This window comes from Meriones unguiculatus (assembly GCF_030254825.1).
Source record: "Meriones unguiculatus strain TT.TT164.6M chromosome 13 unlocalized genomic scaffold, Bangor_MerUng_6.1 Chr13_unordered_Scaffold_39, whole genome shotgun sequence".
In the NCBI taxonomy this organism is placed as follows: Eukaryota; Metazoa; Chordata; class Mammalia; order Rodentia; family Muridae; genus Meriones; species Meriones unguiculatus.
This window is the reverse complement of record NW_026843648.1, coordinates 3581944-3602776: the sequence shown is the minus strand read 5'-3', so window position 1 is coordinate 3602776 and position 20833 is coordinate 3581944. Positions and strand designations below refer to the sequence as shown.

The window sequence follows — 20833 nt, the reverse complement described above, 5'->3', positions numbered from 1 at the left end:
AAATCATTGAGAGTTTTTAATTGGGTTCTTCTAATTTGTACTTTTTGTGGTTGAGTTTTCTATAGACCTATTTTGTATCCTAGGTAATTAATAGAATCTCCTCTTTGTACTTTTTTGGGATCAATCTCTAAACCCCAACAAGGCAAAGTTCTATTTATTTCATCAAAAATATTTTCTAATGTTTTTCTATCTGAATCAGCTAATAAGATATCATCCATATAGTGGTAAATTATGGATTGAGGAAACTGCTTATGAATTATCTCTAACAGCTGTTTTAGAAAATATTGGCACAAAGTAGGACTGTTCAACATCCCCTGTGGTAAGACCCTCAAGTGATATCTCTTTATTGGACAGCTTCTATTAAAAGTGGGTGCTGAAAAAGCAAACCTTTCCCTATCATGTTCATGTAAAGAAATTGTGAAAAAGCAATCCTTTAAATCAATCACTATAATAGGCCATTGTTTAGGTAACACGGAAGGCAATGGATTCCGGATTGTTAATGACCCCATTGCCGGAATAATTTTGTTAATGTCTCTGAGATCTGTTAACATCCTCCATTTGTCAGATTTCTTTTTTATGACAAATACCGGAGAATTACAAGGGCTGTTGGACTCCTCTATATGTTGAGCCTCCAGTTCTTCCAGGACTAGCTGTTTTAATGCCAGTAATTTTTCTTTACTCATAGACCATTGTTCAATCCAAATAGGTTGGTCAACCAACCACCTTGGTAAGGTGGTGGGGGTTTTATTAGCAGTGGCTTCCCAACATGAAGTTGAAAAGAATGCTTGTGTTGTATCTGGTTTATGGACAGCCTGGGCAGCCTGTATCTTTTTTGATGGCATTTTAAAATAATTTTAACTTGCTTATCAGGAGTATTACCTGTTTTGCCTCTGAAACTGGGGGTGTTAATCTGGGTCTCCCATTGTTGTAACAGATCTCTTTCCCATAAGTTTATGGCTATCTCTGCCACATATGGCCTTAATTTTCCTATTTGACCTTCTGGTCCTATACATTTAAGCCACCTGACACGTTGTTTCACTTTAGATAAAGTTCCAACTCCTTGGAATTGGAATTTGACCTCTTGAATTGGCTAATTTGGGGGTCAAAATTTAGGAGTGATAATTGTGACATCAGCCCCAGTATCCACCATTCCTTCAATTTCAATATTATTTAAAATTATCTTTAACTTTGGCCTATGATCATTTATAGAGGTTTGCCAATATATTTGGTTTTTTTTTCCTTTCCTGTTTTTTGTTTTGTTTTATTTTATTTTATTTTTTTGATTTATCTATAAAACTTACCCTGGCCTCACTGTTGAAGTTTTTAATGTTTATTCCCAGGGCAGTGGCGTTTAACTTTCTTGTGGAAGAGTATCCCTGTCCTGTACTGGGGCCTGAGAAAGGAACCTTCAGGCATTTATTCATAAAGGATTACCCCATTTATCTGTGCTCTACATTCACTAATCCAATGTCAACCCTTGCCACATCTTCTGCATATTCTAAAAAGTATAGACTCCCTTTTGAATGATTTTGTTTTTTTTTCTGGTAACTCCGTTTGCCCATCAAAATTAAGACATTTCCCAATGTCTTTAGGGATAGCTTCTCCTATCAAGGCCAAATTGGGTGATTGAGGTCTGTTGTCAATTGTATTTATAACCCATTTGCCTTTTTGTGCACACCTTGCTTTGGATGGCCGTATTACCTCTTTGCATTCAAAATCTTTGCATTTTCAAAGGCTTTTCTAGCTAGTGGATCTGATATGCTTGTACCCCCAGCTGAGGTCAATCTTTGCAAAATGCTAATGAATGGTTCACGTGGAGATTGCATGGCCTGAGAGAATGGCTCAGTCCTTTTCCCTGATTCCTCAACCTTGTCCCAGGTATTTAAGGCTGCTAGGTGACATGATGCTAAGGTTTCTTCATTATATACAGCTTGTATCTCTGTGTCAGCCTATTGGCCATCACCAAGCAACTGTTCCTTAGAAACACCAACAGCCCTGGCTCTATTTTTGTATGCTATCTCTCTAGCCTCTTCTCCTCATCATGATAGTGATTGTAAATATGGCTCAGGTTCTTTTATTGCCTTTGACATATCCTCCCAGTCCTTTGGGATTACTCTACTGATTGACCAGGAAGTCAGCATTTGTTTTACAAATGGTGAATGCATTCCAAAATTGGTGACACTTTCTTTAAATTTTCTCTGGTCTGGCACTTCCACAGGGTGCCATTCAGCCTCATGGTAATCCTGTGGGTGATCATCATTTGCTGGTCTCTGTTGTACACTGACTGGATAAACTAACGTTTGTTTTCTAACCACCTTTGTTTGGCTTTCTTTATTATTATCTTTTGCCTCTGCCTGAGTATTTTCTTTACTTAGTATTCTAAACTCTTTTTCTTAAGTCTGTACCCATATTTCATACCTATCTCTCTGTTGTTTGTTTGGTTCAATAATCTCTTCAATCTCTTGTTTTATGCCTCCCTTCTAAGTTAATTTTTCTTTGTAGTGTTCTAATTGTTTGTTTTTCATTATCTTTTCTAAAACCTCTGCCCTATTTTCCTGTTGTTTCTTATGTTCTTTAAGTTTTTGTAACTCTTTTTTATGCCTGTTTCTAACCTTCGTTTTTTCTTTATATTGTTCTACTTGTTTTATGTGTTGTTCCAGTATCTTTTCTAAAGCCTTTGCCTTTGAGAAGACATAAAAGGCTAAATCAATTATTAAAGTTAAATTGAGGAATATGAATGTAACCATAGTCATAATTTCTAAACTTTCATTTATGTCTTAAAAACATAAAAGAGATTATCAGCCAAGCTCAATGAAGTCTGTTTTAATGTTTCTCTCATCCTTTTAGACTGTAGTGGCAACCATTTTTGTTCAGTTTCAGGTTTGCCCACAGTAGGCTGTCTTTTGCTCTGAGGCACGTTTAAGAGTCTCTTTTAAAGAGCCAGTAATTTATCTGGGAGTTTTTAGGTTTAAAGTTTGGGTTGTATCGCTGAGAGCTTATTCCTCTCCCCCACCAAATTATATTAAAGTAGGATTTAAAGGGTGTGGATACTTAGATTAGTTGGGTGCCATTTGTTGTAGATTATTAATATTGACTATTGATAAATCTTTTAGTTAAGGCGTGGTTACTCCTAAACAGCTGCATAACCAAATCACCACACAGAGACCAGGATTTATTTAATTAACCTAGAGCACAATGCTGGCCAATAGTTACTCCATCTTTAACCTCTAAGCCCACACTTTCCTACCATTCAGATTCACCCATCATACTTGCTTTTAGTGATATTTTAGTTCCAGTTCATTTCTGCATGTGGTGCCAAGACCTCTCCTGCAGATTCTCCTCTTCTCCTCTCCTGCCTCTTCCTCCCACTCTGGACCAGAATGTCTCACCCTATCCTATCTATTGCTCAGTATTGGGGCTGGTTGTTTTAATTGACAATATAGAGAACAAATGGTAGCATGTTTATGCAAACTTGAGACAGGTGATGCTTAGAAAAAGCATCACAATGCAATACCTTGATGGAAACCAGACAGTGGAGGAGAAAAATAAGCATTTGAATGAACAAGGGTAAATTGTATACATCCGTAAAAAGAACATTATACCAATATAATCCCTTGTATCATATTAGAACTACATGGTCTAAAACTAGACCTCAGTAGTAACAAAAAATAATTAACAGCCTGTATATGCATGGAAACTGAATTCTACTCAATGACAGCTGGATTATGGAAGAAATAAACTAATTAGACTTTCTAGAATTTAACAAAAATGAAGGCACAACTTACCCAAACTAATGAGACATAATGAAAGTAATTCTAAGAGGAAAGTTCATAGAAATGCCTTCATAAAGAAATCTGAGGCATCTCAAATCAACATAACAACACAAGTGAAAGACCTATTCAAAAGGAAGCAGACATACCAAGAGGAGTAGATGGATAGAAATAATCAAACTTAAGGCAGAAATCAATAAATTAAAACAAAGAAAATTCAAAGAATAAACAAAAGCAAGAGCTGGTTCTTGGAGAAAATGACAAAGATAGACAAACCTTTAGCCTAACTAAAACACAGGGAGACACTATACAACTCAGTAAAATCAGAAAATAAAAGGAGGTATAATTACAGACACTGAGGAAATTCAAAGTATCATTAGGTTTTACCTTAAAAGTCTATATGTCACAAAATTTGAAAATCTAAGTGAAATGGAATATTTTCTTGCTATATTCCACTAATCAAAGTTGAATCTGGATCAGTTAATTAAATTAGTAGTCCTATATGCCCTAATGAAATAGAAGCAGTCACCAAAAGTCTCCCTGCCAAACAAAGCCCAGAGCCTCATGGTTTCAGCTCAGGATTCTACCAGACCTTCAAAGAAGAGGTAATGCCAATACTCTTCAAATAATTTCACAAAACAGAAAAAAGATGGAACATTACCAAACTCATTCTATGAGGCTACATTCACCTTGGTACCTAAACCTCACAAAAGCTAACTGAAAGGCAGGAATATACTAAGAAAGATAATTTCAGACCATTCTCTCTTATGAATAGTTAAACAAAAGTACTCAATACAATACTCACAAAATGAATCCAAGAAAACAACAAAGATCTCATTTACCATGACCAAGTAGGTTTCATCTTAGGCATGCAGGGGAGGTACAATATACAGAAATCCATTAGTGAAATCCACCACATAAACAAACTGAGAAATAAAAAACCACATGATCATCTCAATAGATGCTGAAAAACATTTAATAAAATTCAAGATCAATTAATATTTAAAGACTTAGAGATATCAGAGATAAAAGGCACATGCCTAAACACAGTAAAGATAATATACAACAAGCCTATAGCAAACATCAAACTAAATGGAAAGCAATTCAAATCAATCCCACTGAAATCAGAGACAAGTCAAGCTTGCTCACTCTCTCCTTTCTCTTCAACATAGTACTGGAAGTTGTAGCTAGAACAGTAAAACAACTAAAGCAAATCAAGGGTATACAAAAAAGAAAGGAAGAAGTCAAAGTATCACTATTCACAGATGATATGATAATATACATGAGTGAACCTAAAAATTCTGCCAGAGAACTACTACAGCTGATAAACACCTTCAGCAAAAGTGGCTGGATACAAAGTTACTAAAAAAATATCTGAAGCCCTCTTGTATAGAAAAGACAAGAGGGCTGAGAAAGAAATTGGGGGGAGGGGAACCTTGCAATAGCCACAAATAACATAAAGTGCAATGGTGTGACTCTAACCAAGCAAGTGAAAAATCTGTATAAAAAAATTCAAGTTTTTGAAGAAAGAAATTGAAGAAGATATCATAAGATGGAATGATCTCCCATACTCATGGATCAGTAGGAATAACAGCAAAATGGCTATCCTACCAAAAGAAATATAGAAATTCAATGCAATTCCCATCAAAATACCAACACAGTTCTTTACAGACCTTGAAAGAACAATTCTCAACATCACATAAAAACACAAAAAAAGCCAGAATAGTTAAAAGAACCCAGTACAAAAATAAATAAATAAATAAATAAATAAAAATAGAAATAAAAAAAAAAAAACTTCTGGAGGTATCTCCATCCTGAATTTCAAGCTATACTGCAGAGAAATAGTAAAAACAATGTGGTACTGGCATAGAAACATACTGGTGGATCTGTGGAATTGAATCAAAGAACCAGAAATAAACCCACACACCTACAACACCTGATTTTTGACAAAGAAGCTAAAACCATTCAATGTAAAAAAGAACATCTTCAACCAGTGGTGCTTGTCTAACTGGATGTCCACATATAGAATGATAGAAATAGATCCATACTTATCACCCTGCATAAAAGTAAAGTCCTTGTGGATCAAATACCTCAACATAAATTTAACACTCTTAATCTGTTATTTAAAAAGTGAGGAAGAGGCTTGAACTCATTGGCACAGGAGACAACTTCCTGAACAGAACACTAGCAGCACAGGCTCTAAGATCAACAATCAATAAATGGGACCTCATGAAACTGAAAATCTTCTCTAAAGCAAAGGACACTGTCAGCAGAAGAAAATGATGGCTTAAAGACTGGGAAAGGATCTTCACCAACTCTGCATCTGACAGAAGGCTAATAACCAGAATACATAAAGAACCCAAGAAATCAAATAATCCAATAAAAAAATTGGATACGGAGCTAAAGATAAATTCTCAACTGAGGAATATTGAATGGTGTAGAAACACTTAAAAATGCTCAACGTCCTTAAAAATCTGAGAAATGAAAATCAAAATGACTCTGAGACTCCACCTCACACACATCAGAATGGCTAAGATCAAAAACTCAAGGGACAACTCATGCTGGAGAAGATGTGCAGAAAGGAGAACCCTCCTCCATTGCTGGTGAGAATGTAAACTTGTACAACCACTTTGGAAATCAGTCTGGTGCTTTCTCAGAAAACTTGGAATACTGCTACCCCAAGACCCAGCTAAACACCTCCTAGACATATCAGAAAGATGCTGAACCATACAACAAGGGCATTTGCTCAACTATGACTATAACAGCTTTATTCACAATAGCCAGAAACTGGAATCAAACTAGATGTCCCTCAATGGGGGAATGGATACAGAAATTGTGGTAAATTTACACAAGGAAATACTACTCAGGTATTAAAAACAAGAAAATCATGAAATTTGCAGACGAATGGTTAGAACTAAAAAGATCACCCTGAGTGATGTATCCCAGAAGCAGAAATCCATGTATGGTATATATTCACTTATAAGTGGACATTACCTATACAATATAGATTGGACATACTAAAATCTAGATAATTTAAAAGCTAAAGTAAAAGGAGAAACATAGGGAAGATGCTTAATTCACATTCAGAAAAGAAAACAGGATAGATGCCAGAACCCATAGAACAGAGAACAGGATAACAGCCTTCCATGGATGAACACTAAGTGACTCCACTCAACAGGTGATTGAAGCAGATGCAGACACCCACCACAAAATTATGTATAGAGCACAAAAAGTCTTATTGAAGAAGTGGGCGAGAGAAGGACCTGAAGGGGTCAGGAGTCACACAAGGAGATCAACAAAGCAAAAAATCTGGGTCCTGAGGCCCTCAAGAGACTGATTCATCAACCAAAGAGCATGAGAGGACTTAGAAGCCCTGTTCAGATGTAGCCCATGGACAGCTCAGTCTCCATATGGGAATCCTAATAAGGGGAGAAGAGACAGTCTCTGAACTCGGTTACATGCTTCTTGATCACTTCTCCCTGGTGGGGTCTCCTAGTCAGCCCACAGATGAATAGGATACAGGGAGTCTTAATGGAACCTGATATGCTAGGGTCTATTAGGACCTTCCCTATCAGAGGACACAGGAGAAGAATAGGGGAGGGGTGGGGAGGAATAGTGGGTCATAGAGTAGATGTGGGAGGGGGTTACAATTGGGATACAAGGTGAATATATTGTAAAAATTAATGATAAACATGGGTGACAGAATGAAGCATAAATAAGACACAATTTACTGAGAAACACACAAAAAATACTCACCATCTTTAATCATAGATCTAGCTAGAAAAAAAAACTTAGGCAACCAATACCTCAAATGACAAAGACAAATAATGTATGTTTAGTGTCCTTCTTGGTACTATAGTAAAAGAGAATGTGATAGGATGCACAAAATATCATTGGAAATCTCTTCATGGACTGAACATGGAATGACTTGTAGGAGTTGAGATGTTGATTTACTTTCTCTCCACAGATCAGCAGGAATGTATCCCTTGCTGAATTCAAGAGTACCCAAACCTTGAGAGAAACAAGTGCCTGCCCATGGCAGTGACTTTCCTGTCCTTTGAGGATCCTCTGGGCTTGGTCCTGGCCTGCATGGCTCTGTGCTTATCTGTTAGCACAACTGTTATTTTGGGGATCTTTCTCAAGCACCCTGACTCACCCATCATTAAGTCTAATAACTGGACTATAATAAAATACCTTAGTGTCTTCAATGAAATTATTTACCCCTATGCTTAGTAAGTTTATATAAAATGTATATCTAACCGTAACCAAAAGAGTTCTCCATTTAAGCAATGTTATATAGATACACTCTATTTCAGAATAGAAACCACATCTGAAAAAAACATTTTACTAAGTTATACATGTTACTTCTTAATTCGTGGACATATAAGTATTCAAAATTTAATTACATAATAGTAATTGTGATAAATAATACAGGTACTATATACTTTTCCCTTAGTATTTTATTTTTCTGGAGGAAACAGGAATTGGGTTGACAGTTGACAGCTTCTGTTGGACAGGCAAAAACCTGGACCTCTGGCAAAGGGAGGTTGCAAAATTGTACATCCACAGCAGAAATCAGTGTGCAGAATTCTCAAAATTATGAAAATAAATCTACCATATGAACCACTTATATCTTTCCTTGACATATGCACAATGGACTCAACATACTCTTCAAAAATATTTTCTCAACCATACTCATTGCTATTCTGTTCACAATAGGTACAAAATGAGAACACCTAAATATCCTTCAACTGATATAGATAAGTGAAATGTTATGCACATAAGTAGATAGAAATATAAATGACGATGTTGATTTAGGTAACTCAAATCTAGAACACAGATTTCACATGTCCTATCTACTCTGAAGCATATAGCTCTAGATCTTCAGTTGTGAGTATTCACCCTAGTGTGAAAGAAAAGAAAGTGTGGCAAAAGATTGGGGACCAGCCCCAGCCTTTGATAGTATCCAGAGAGGAGGGAAGGATAAGGTAGAGCAGAAATGAGTCAGACATGGTTGTCCAAGGAAACTTAGAGTCTTGATTCACTGGCAGTCAGAGTACTTCTTTATTTAGACAGATTTCAATAATAAAAGAGAGATTCACCTTGTTCTAAAACATAGATTATATAATTTTTGTCTCTAGACAGGTGTTTTAATTGTTTCTTGGTCATAAATTTAGTCATCTTTGATAAACCTTCTCTTTTTACTATCATTTTTCTTCATCAATGCCATAACATGACATTTTTGAGAATCTGGAGGCATATTTGCCACAGCCTGAAAGCCCATTCTCAGGTTGGACACATTCTCAGATTCAAAGGCAATAGATAGAAAATCTTCAAGCCAGCCTGGGCATATTGCTTTGTCCCAAGAAGTATATTATTATATTTTAATGGACAGCCTCATGAAAAACAATTTATGCCAAAGCAGCAACAGTTGTTATTAAATTCCTGGCATAATGCATTGTCTATAACTCATATCTTTGTAGAATTTACTTATGTACTAAATCTAAATATTCTTTCATTATTTTGGTCATACAACACCACAGTGAGACTGTGAAAGCTGATATTTTTAGGAAAAGGAGGTCCTAATACCTCATTTTAAAAATCATTTATAGAAAACATTCTTTGTCCATCATTATAGATCCTAGTGTAAGGTGAACATGTCTCCAGCCATTCATTTACATCTTTATCTAATCATTGAGGGCATACCGTATGTAACTCCTAATCTTATATGCCAAGTATTCATCTGAGGATACAGCAGTACAAGGTATTTAATCTCAATTACTATCAACTCTCCTAGCTCTAGAAACTTTGTTTGCCTTTTTAAGAGTATGTTGTTCTGATTATTTTCTTCTTGGGGAAGCATGGGGGTAGATTGTGCAAGACTATCTTGGAACTGAAGTCTCATAAGGAGTTTTCTGCCATTTTTATGTGAGTTACAACTTCCATGAGAAAAACTTTCATGTAGGGCCAGATAATTGATATTTCCCCTTAAAATGAGAGGAGCAGTATGCTCAGGATTTTTCTGGGGAAGCTTAGAAGCAGTACTTCAGGATGACGGCATAAATGATTCATGAAAAAAATTCCCATTGCTCCAATGGCCCCAGGTTGTACATGTATTGAAGGCCCTCTAAGCATGTAGCAAGTGGAGATCAAGACCAAGGCTGAAAGAAAGTATGAAGGCTATTGTAATATGCAACTCAGCTATGCTAGATCTTTGTCAAATAGCTGTGCTGACTTCAAGACTTTAAATGTATATAAACTTTGGTGAGGATTTAATCCATTTGGAGGTGACTTTTGAGGGAAAATAAGCATCTATTTCCATGTTTCTACATATAGGCATCTAATTTGGTCAGCACCATTTGTGAAGTTTTTATCTGTTTTTCCAGTGTGTATTTCTAGCTTTCCAGTGTGTATTTATATTTTTGTTATAGTACTAGTGCATTTACATAATCAAATATCAATCAGGCATTGAAAAAATCAAATCATTAAACATGAAGGTAAATGCACCTTTGCAGGTAACTGAGAGTGAGAGAACCTAGACCCCCAACGACAAATAGGGTATGCATTTGCTTTACATATATATTAGTTGCAAGATGTATGATATGCAAGCAACTGAACATAATACAACAGGGGATACATACAGATTAAGAACTGGAGGTTAGGGGAGGCAGAGATTTCTCCATAGGAAAGGGAACTAAAATACTTGGTACAAGTGGAAGGTAAGCTAAAAAGATAGAATTGAAGGAGATTGGGAAAGGAAGAGGGCAATGAAAAGGTAACATGAGGAAAGACAGGTAAAATTAAGGGTCATTTGTTTGGTACAGTGGAAACCTAATGCAATAGAAACTTTCTAAAATATATACATATAAGAAGCCAATATAAATGAAATCACCACACAAGGAGAAAGTTCCAACTGGGAATATCTTGTCACTAAGTTAAGCATCCAGTACTGGTAATGGTTTATATTTAACTGAGATATTGGCCAAAGTAGTGTGATTGTAATGCCAAAACAATACAGGCTTTTGCCAAGACTATAGCAGCTTTCCATAAATTGACTGCAGTGCCCTATTTCTGGAGACAACACTTAAACTACATTGAACATAGATAAATAGAGCTTGTGCCTACATAGAACCTTCACACTTACATTCTAGCAACTTTGATATGGGAAGTCCTCTGCAACTACAAGAGGAGAAATATAAGCACTAACCCAGCTACCAAATTTTTGAACAATAACATAGTCCTACCTGTAAGACATATCAGTGCAAGAGTTGTAGGAGTAAATAACCAATCTATAGTTTGACTTAAGGTCCACTTCACATGATGCAATCCACACCTGACACTGGATTATTGATCAAGAAATAGAAATTACATAGAGCAGGGTTGTAGGGAAAAAGCAAATACTACATACTACTAAAAGTAATAAAAGTGGCCCTTGCCACCATTCTGCTATACTCAGAACAGTATCTTGTTCGTCCATCATGAAAGAAGCTTCCTCCTGCAGCTGATGGAAACAAATTCAGAGACCCATAGAGAAAATAGACAGTCAGTGAGAGACCTCAGAATATGCCCTCCAGGTTCTTGAGTAATTCAGTCAGAAGAGTATAAGAGCCAGGAAGGATAGAGGATATCAAAGAAGAAAGCATTATAAATTAAGAGAACTGAAGAATATATAAGCTGTGAGAGACTGATGCATCATGCACAAGGCATTTAATGTTGTCCCTAGCCCTATCTCTAATTGATAAGTGCTTGCAAATGAAAATGTAGTTGTCTCCAAGGTACACTCATTTTATCCAAGGAACTATTCTTAATTGTACTTTTAAGCATACATTCCAAAAGGTAGATGGCCAAAATTTTCACTCACTGGCACGTTTGGATTTTCATGTCCTGTAATTTTGGCATGCATTTTAAAAATTTTATCACAGTTCTCATTTTAGTTTGCTGAAGTGTTTTTACTAGTTTTAAAGCTACATGGACCCTCTTTGTATACTATTGTTTTGTGTTTAGTATTTTATGAGGTTTCTGCATGTGTGAACAAGTCTACATCTTTTCCCCCCTTGAGCTCTTTTTCTTTTGTTTGTTTTTTCTAATAAGATGTGATTGTTTTTGTCTTTTCTTTATTTTACTTTCTTATTATACATTATAGCCCTCCTTGTTTTATATGAGGGTGAATTTAAACAGGATAGAAGGGGAGATGGGAAAGAGTTGCCAGGATTAGAGGAAGGAAAAACTTTAATCAGGGTGAGTATATGAGTAAAGTGACTATTTTGAAAAGAAAAAAAGGAGGAAGAGGAGCAAGAAGAGAAGCAGGAGGAGGACGAAGAGATGAAGATGAAGATGATTATGAACAACAAGAACAAAGAAACAACAACAACTGGATATTTGCATCACAAGAAATGTTAAATAGCCATGCACAAAAGATCCAGAATATCTAAAAAGTGCAAAAAAATAATTTATGAATAACAGAAATAGAGGAAGAAGACAAAACTCACATCAAAATCCCAGAAATATTTTCAGCAAAATAATATAATATATCCTTAACCTAATGAAGAAGGCGTAGCCTACAAAAAGTATAGAAAACAACAAAGCCTACCAGAAAAGAAATTGTGCTCAGCATATAAAATCAAAACCTAAATGTAAAGAAAATTATATTAAACAAAGAAGGTATATTAAAAGTTGCAAGTTGAAAAGACTAAGTTGCATATAAATTCAGGCTCATTAGAGTAACTCCTGATCTCTTAAGAAAAATTCTAAACCTAGAATGGCTGAGACAGATTGTATATAATCTTTAAGGGATTCTTATTACTATATCCAGTGAACTTTCAATAATAAATGGTGAATAAAAATATATTGCACAATTAAACCAAATATGAGCAATATCTCTGTAAAACTCCTTCACTACAGAAGCCAATAGAAGCAAAACTCCTATCTAAAAATGTTAAGCACACCCAATAAAAGACAAAAAGTGAATAATCCCAAGCATCAAATAAAAAGAGGCAACCCCCCACACCATAACTACGAAATAAAGGGAAATAATAAACATTGTTCATTGAAAACTCTCAACTTGGATGTTCAGTTCTCCAATAGAAAGACATGAACTAACAGAATGGACTAGACAAAAAATATCCATTCTTCTGCTGCATCTACTGAACACTCTTTACACAGGTTAGATAGCATCTCGGTGTAAAAGGATGGAAGGAGACAGTGGAAGAAAGTGGACCTAGAAAGTTTAGGGGATCTTTATATTATCCAGTTCACACACAAAAAATACCTAAAATTCTTGAGTCAATTTAAAGAGAATATATACTGTACACTCTGAATGAGGAGTTCCACCATTATCCATATGAAACCAACAAATGACTTGTGCAGGTTCAGCACACATCTATACTCATGTTTACTGAAATATAGCTGACTGTGTGCTAAGATAGAATAGACTTGATTGTGCTGAATCACATTAGTGCAAAATATTATATTATTCAATTTTTTCATTCATGGAAAACATGTGCATTTGTTTTTCGAGATTTTAATATAATCACATTTTTTTTCTCTTTTCTCTGTTCTCCCCGTACAAAATCTCCCATACAGCCCTCTTTTGGCTCTTTCAATTTCAAGTCTTGTGTTGCCAATAATTCCTATTACATGTATCATGCATTATGTATATGTGGGGGGGTGTGCATGTGTGAGAGACAGAACATTTAACATTTCAAGAAAGTCAATCATTTTACTTTGAAATTATGAATGAATTAAAAATGTATCAGCAAAAATTGTGACCTTAGCTAGACACAGAAATCAAACATTGTCTGACTTCACTCCTAATTGGGCTATAAGCAGTCAGTACCCTGAAATAAGAACTGAATAATCAGTATTAGAGCCTGAACATCAGGATGTAGTGGCATGACTTGTCAAAGAACACATTTCAGTGACAAAAGGAATAATATAAAGAAATACTACAGGGTGCATGCATAAGAGCTATTAATAATAGCTTACATTGTTTACTTGAGAAATATTCTGTGTCTATCTTTAAATCTCAATAACCAAAATGTTATAATTACTGTGTAAGATATATTAACTTATTTATATATTATTTATTCTTCCATCAATTTTCCTTTCATTTTCACCCTCATGAGTTTTGAGAAATCATTCTTTGCTCTTTTGAAAATTCAAGCGACTTTTTTCATAAACTACTTTTACACACTTAACATACCAAAATTTGATTTGTACAATATTTTACAATATTATAATACTAGGAATATATGACAAACCACTGAATTTTATCAAGGGTCTTTATTATATATAGTATCACAGGAAAAAGGAAAATGTGAAGAGATGAAATACTATTCTTTCTAGTTGTTTTTAAGAGACAGTTGCCTGAGTCCAGCCATTTCAGGAAAAAAAAAAACCTCATTTTTTTCTTTTTTGTTATTATAATTTATCCACTTTATTTTCTGGCTGTAAGCACATCCCTCATCTTCCACCAGTTACAACCTACCTCCCTATTCTACCTCTATGCCCCTCTCCTAGTCCACTGATAGGGGACTTATCAAGTCTTACGAAGAATGACTGTACCTTCTTCCTCTGCAGCCTGGCAAGGCTGCACCTTCCAGGAGTAGGTGATCAAGGAGCCTTCCACTGAATTCATGTCAGAGACAGCTCCTGTTACCCTTAATAGGGAACTCACATGGAAACTGAGATACTTATGAGCTACATCTGAGCAGGGGTTCTAGGTGTTCTTCATGTGTGGTCCTTGGTTGGAACAGGACCCCCTGGGCCCATATTTTTTGGCTCAATTGGCCTCCTTGTGGAGGGCCTCTCACATCCAGGTCTTTCTACCTCCTGAGTCTTCCATATTAATCCATGCTTTCTGCCCAAAATTTGGCTATGTGTCTAATCATCTGCTTCAATACCCTGCTATGTAGATTCTTTCAGAGGCCCTCTGTGGTAGTTTCCTGCCCTGTTCCCTATCTTCTCCCATTACCGATGTCTATCCCATTAGCCTTTCTGAATGAGGATTAAGCATCTTCCTTAGGGTTCTTCCTGTTGTTTAGATCTTTTAGGACTCTAGATTTTAGTATTTTTAAACCCTATATTATATGACTAATATCCACATATAAGTTAGTATATACCATGACTGCCTTTCTGCTTCTGGATACCTCACTCAGAGTGATCATTTCTAGTTGCATCCACTTGCCTGCTGATTTCCTTGTTTTTAATTGCTGAATAGTATTGCATTGTATAAATGTGCCACAATTTCTGTGTCCATTCCTCGGTTTGGGGACATCTAAATTGTTTCCAGATTCTAGATACTGTCAATAAATCTGTTATGAGCATAGTTGAGCAAATGTCCTTGTTGTATGGTTGACAATCTTCTGAATATGTGCCCAGGGTTGGTATAACTGAATATTCTAGTAGCACTATTCATAATTTTCTGAAAAAAAAAAAACACCAGATTGATTTCCAAAGTGGTTGTAGAAGTTTATATTCCCACCAGCAATGAAGGAGGGTTCACTTTTCTCCACATCCAGTCCAGCTTGTGTTGCAAATGATGTGATAGTATCCATGAATAACACTAAAAATTCAACCAGGGAATTCCTACAGCTGATAAACAACTTCATCAAAATGACTGGATACAAAATTAAATTTATAAAAAAGTGAAGCACTCCTGCATACAGGAGACAAATGGGCTTGGAAGGAAGTTAGAGAAACAAAACCCCTTCGCAAAAGCCACAAAGAACATAAAGTATCTTGGTGTGACTCTAATCAAGCAAGTGAATGAATTGTATGAAAAAAAAAAAAAAGAACTTCAAGGAAGATATCAGAAGATCTCCCATTCTCCAGAATTGGTATGATTAACATAGTAAAAATGGCCACTCTGCCAAAAGAAATCTAAAGAGTCAATGCAATTCCAATCAAAATACAAGCACAACTCATTACAGACCTTGAAAGAACAAGACTCAGTTTCATACAGAAAAACAAAAAACCCAGAATTGATTTTAAAAAAAAATGCCTGTACAATAAAAGCTTTTCTGGAGGTATCTTCATGTGAGATCTCAAGTAGTAATATAGCACAACAGTAATAAAAAATGGCATGGTACTGGCACCTGTACTTTAAATCTTGAAGGGGTGTGCATCTACTCATTAATCATTTTTATGAAATCATATCAAGAAGCTGAGAGGAAAAACAAATATAGGGGAAACAACTGCTGTCTCAGTTTTAGACCCAGTTTGAGGGTGCCCAGACAGCCAATGCTGCCTTGGGCTATTTTTTCTGCTCATCAACCTTAAAGCGTCCCTGCATTTCTATTAAGAGTGTACTTTTCTTAACTTTAAATTGTTCTCCAAGATTTTTTACATTAGCAAAAACATCCTCCCTGAATTTGTTAAACAATCTATTTTTCCAAATTCTTTCTAAGTGTAATGGCTATTGCTAACAATCTACATCTATGGCTCCTTTCAAGGGCAGTGGTTAATTCATTAAACTGCTCCAGTAAACATGTGAAAAGAGATCAAGCATTGTTAATTTTAAATGCCAGTGATATTGCCCAGTGATGAGATAGAAGCTTTCTTAGAGTTTTCATACAACTCATGTTATAAGGAATATGGGCATCGCAAGGGCAACAAGCAGAGATATGCTACATAAGAACACAAAGTCATCAGGAAAATCAGTTCTTGGGATTATGCTTCTCCAAGACAAACTCATCATGATTATGCTAACAAGGGAGCCACATTCCATGAGTTCTACAGCTGTTCTGCTGTTGCTCCTGCATGGCGCTTGACAGAACCAGGTAGCCAAAATAGTTTGCCTATATGTGGGTGAGGGGGGGTAAGGTTATCTCAGGCCGTGGGAAGGAGAATTCAGGGTATTGCATGGGCTGTACTAGCCTGGACGGACAGATAACATGGAAGGACTGAAGGATTTCTGAGAGAAAATGGCAGGTAGGTTTGATTTGATATGTTAACTAGGAAACTCTGCCATTAGTTTCAGGTTTGAATCCTACTTCTATGGTAACATAAACTTCAGAGAGAGAATCATGGTCTCCATTGCATAATGATCTTCAACTGAGTTCACAGGGAAGAAAGGTGACAAAGACAAAGATTCTGTTTTTCTTTTCTTTCTATATATCTTCTTTCTTTTCTTTGAGGGAGGGCAGTTAACCAAACTAGACTCAAATTTTTGCTGTTCTGCTTTGTTTTTCTTACTATATGTTAGTTTATTAATTGTTTTTATTTTTCACAATTTATTCACAATTTATTCATTATATATGCTGATTGAAGGTCACTCCCTCAACTCCTACTGGTCCCTCCCTCCACCTTCCCCCATCCCCTTCCCGTAGACTACTCAAAAGGAGAGTTCCTCTCCCCTGCCATTCACCCTTACATTATCAGAACAGTACTCAGCTATTAAAAACAGAAAAATAAAATTTCTGCTTGTATTTATTTTCCATGGGCCACTGTACTCACCTTAGAAGATTTCATACCATGAAGCTTGCCTGCAACCTTACCTTGAACTAAACACTAAGTATAACTCATTTTAATGAGTCCCATCCCAAGATACTGTTTGATTGACCATCTCAAATCCAGAAACATGTGAAATTTGAAATGCTATGCAGTCTGAAATATTTTATCACAGGCATTTCAGAGAATGTGATGCTTGCTTCCTGGAGGGCTGTTTCCCACCAGCCCAGGAAGGCATGAGGGGCAGAAGATGAGTAGTATAAAGCTTGGAAAGCTCACGAGTATAATAGTGGTTAGCCACTCTGGGAGCCACCTCAGAAAGTAAGTTCAACTTTTATTCCAGAAAGCAGAACACAGTGGCTTATATTCCTTGGGGAGTACCTGGGATGCTCCAAGCATAGGTGTAGATAATTGTTTAATACTAGGAAATTCAAGAATGCTAGATTTGCATTAAACAGCACATTCCTATTATATGAATAAGAAGAACAAGAACACAGAACCAAATTATCCTATATTTGAAGGGAGGGGAGAGTTATCAGGGATCTGTGTCAAAGGCCATCTATCAAATTTGATTGGTGGTTTCCATGTCTAAAGATACTCTCCAGATGAAGTCAGGCAGAGAAAACGCACCATTGACATGGTTACCCATCTAGGCCAGAAGCAGAGTCATACATGAAAAAGAAAGCCTCCTCCCTCATATCTCAAAATTCAGTGTGGGTTGTGATGATTTTCAATAGAACCCCTGGAACAATAGGTATGTGTACACAAAGAAACTTCTACAGGATACCACTGTTGAGTTACTCTCAGAAAACTTCCTGGCTGGTGTTAGTTCAACATTCCCTACATATTCATCCACTGAACTAAAAGTTTTTTGTGTAAAGTGAGGCAATTGAAAACAGTAAATGTTGAGAATCAGGATTATCAATAAGTCTTCCATAAACACCTTATTATATAATACTGTTGCATTTAATTGATATTTACCATTCATTGTATTCTTTTTAAAAATAAGTTTATTTACTTTCAATTCCAATCATAGTCCCCCTCCATTTTCTCCCCCAGAACTACCCTCCTTTCCTATTGCCCTTATTCCCTTTCCCCTCCAGAAATGGGAGGTCATTTCCATTGAGCTAGTTTTTCAGTTCTGTTGGATCTCATTGGACCAAAGAACACAAAGGTCTTTCTACATTGCTTATAGTCACAGAATTCCTCTCCAGTAAGGTAATTTTGATGATGATGATGACTCTAGATTTGTGCAAGGCCTCACCATTTTAACACATTCATAAGTTCTCGCCAGTATGAATCCTTTCATGAAGATGAAAATTATACAAATGTGGAATAGTTTCGCCTTGTTAAAAGCACTCATAGGCTTTTTGTCCATTAGGATTTCTTTCATGAGTTTGAAATTGATTATGAAGTGCAAAAGTTTATTCACATTGATTGCAGTCAGACAGCTTCTTTCCAGTATGTGTTCTTTTATTTATTAGGAGAAGTTATGTTCAAAGGCTTTGCCACATAGTTATATTCATATGGTTTCCCTCCACAATGCGTTGTTGTCTTAAAAGATGAATATTACATGCAAAGGCTTTATCACACTAATTACCCTCACCAGGGTTCTCTCCACTGTGTGTCTTTTCTTGTTTGTGGATACCACTCTGCTGTTCAAAGGCTTTATCATACTGGGTATATTCATAAGGTTGCTTTATAATATGTGTTCTTTTATGGCTTATGAGATGACTTTTTTGTGGAAAGGCTTTACTGCACTGGTTACATTCATAAGGTTTCTCTCCAGTGTGTGTTCTTTTATGTCTTAAGAGAGTACTGTTTTCTGCAAAGGCTTTACCACACTGGTTACATTCATAAGGTTTCTCTCCAGTGTGTGTTCTTTTATGGCTTATGAGATGACTTTTTTGTGCAAAGGCTTTACTGCACTGGTTACATTCATAAGGTTTCTCTCCAGTGTGTGTTCTTTTATGGCTTAAGAGAGTACTGATTTGTGCAAAGGCTTTACCACACTGGTTACATTCATAAGGTTTCTCTCCAGTGTGTGTTCTTTTATGGTTTAAGAGAGTACTGTTTTTTGCAAAGGCTTTACCACACTGGTTACATTCATAAGGTTTCTCTCCAGTATGTGTTCTTCTATGGCTTATGAGATGACTCTTTTGTGCAAACACTTTACCACATTGATTACATTTGAAAGGCTTCTCTCCAGTGTGTGCTCTTTTATGCCTTATGAGATCAGTGGTATAGGAGAAGACTTTACCACATACAGTGCATTTAGAAGGTTTCTCTCCAGTACGACTGCTTGCATGCCTGCACAGATAATTACCACATGTGAAAGATTTACCACAATCAGTGCTTTACACTAATAAATATATTTATCTGTATTAATTAATTTCATAATTTGATCTAATCGTAAAGGAGAATCAAATTTTAAAGTTTTATCATGTTATTTACATTAATGGTTTTTCCCTTCATTATGGGTATTTTTGAAGATCTCTGTGATGGTAAGAGCATTTGTTACGTGGTTCACTTTTATAGCTTCATTTTTCTATAAGAGTTTTATATATACATACATATATATATTATTGTTAGAATACAGACCTTTACCACAGCAATCCCATTTGCATTGTTTTTTACTGTATGAATGACACTTCCTTTGCAAAGTGAGCCACGAGAAGCAGAAGAAGTTCCAAATTCTTAGTATTCATAGGTATTTTCAGCAGTATTAGTTGCTGATGAATTCTCAGTGAAGTTGCAAAACCAATTAATAGTAACCGTTTATCGCATTCAGAAAATCTACTCAAAGTGGGGATTACTACAATATTAATTGTTCTTGGAGAAAGACAGGTACACTGCTTCTTTCAATATTCCTCTGCTCATGTGCCTTCCAAACATTGTGACATATGATATACCTATTTAAATTACAAGAATAATAAAGGATTCCCTCACTGAATTAACACAGTTTGTTTTTTGTTCATCATAGACATGTCATATAGGGATTAAGGTTTCTCCACAACAATATTCTTGACTCTCATAAGCTGCTCCTTTCACTAAACTTTACAATATGACTGCATGAATATGAGTAACAGTGGTTGTTATTCGAAAGTTTTGGACACATACTGATCACCTATTCAATATGTATACCTCTTACAATATCTGAGTAGATAAAATGAGACTAAACAGATTGGCATTTCAACTCAGTAGCTGTAATGTCTATATGATTTAAATGGTATTTTCTGTTACAACATTATTTTATTTTCTTCTATCTTAAGGAATGCCTTGCAAACACAAATCAGATACCTGACATTGAGGTAAATGGAATTGTGAGATCATAATGATTATCAGTATACTTAAAGCAGTGCTGTTTTTACACTGTTGCTTTTCTTTAAAACCTACAGGACACAGCCAGGTGTGCTGCTACGTGCCTTTAATCCATGCATTCGTGGAGGCAGGAACAGGCAGATATGTGTGATTTCGAGGTCAGGCTGGTCGAACAAGCAAGTCTAAGAAAGTCACAGATACCCAGAAAAAAATTCTATTTCAAAAACAGAAAATAAAAAGCAGCCAATAAACAAACAAACAAACAAAAAAAACACCAAACTTCCAGGACACAT

At 35.9% G+C, this 20833-nt stretch overlaps 1 protein-coding gene across 1 annotated transcript in view; it reads right to left on the bottom strand.

Moving 5' to 3' along the window:
- LOC132651055 (zinc finger protein ZFP2-like) overlaps nucleotides 1-19438 on the bottom strand; it is a gene marked incomplete at its 5' end in the record, with an annotated part of 52726 nt that extends 33288 nt beyond the window's left edge. The window contains one exon of the mRNA XM_060376365.1: nucleotides 18928-19438. Coding sequence (XP_060232348.1) covers nucleotides 18928-19438 — 511 coding nt within the window. The remainder of the gene's footprint in view (nucleotides 1-18927) is intronic.
- Nucleotides 19439-20833: the final 1395 nt, after the last annotated feature.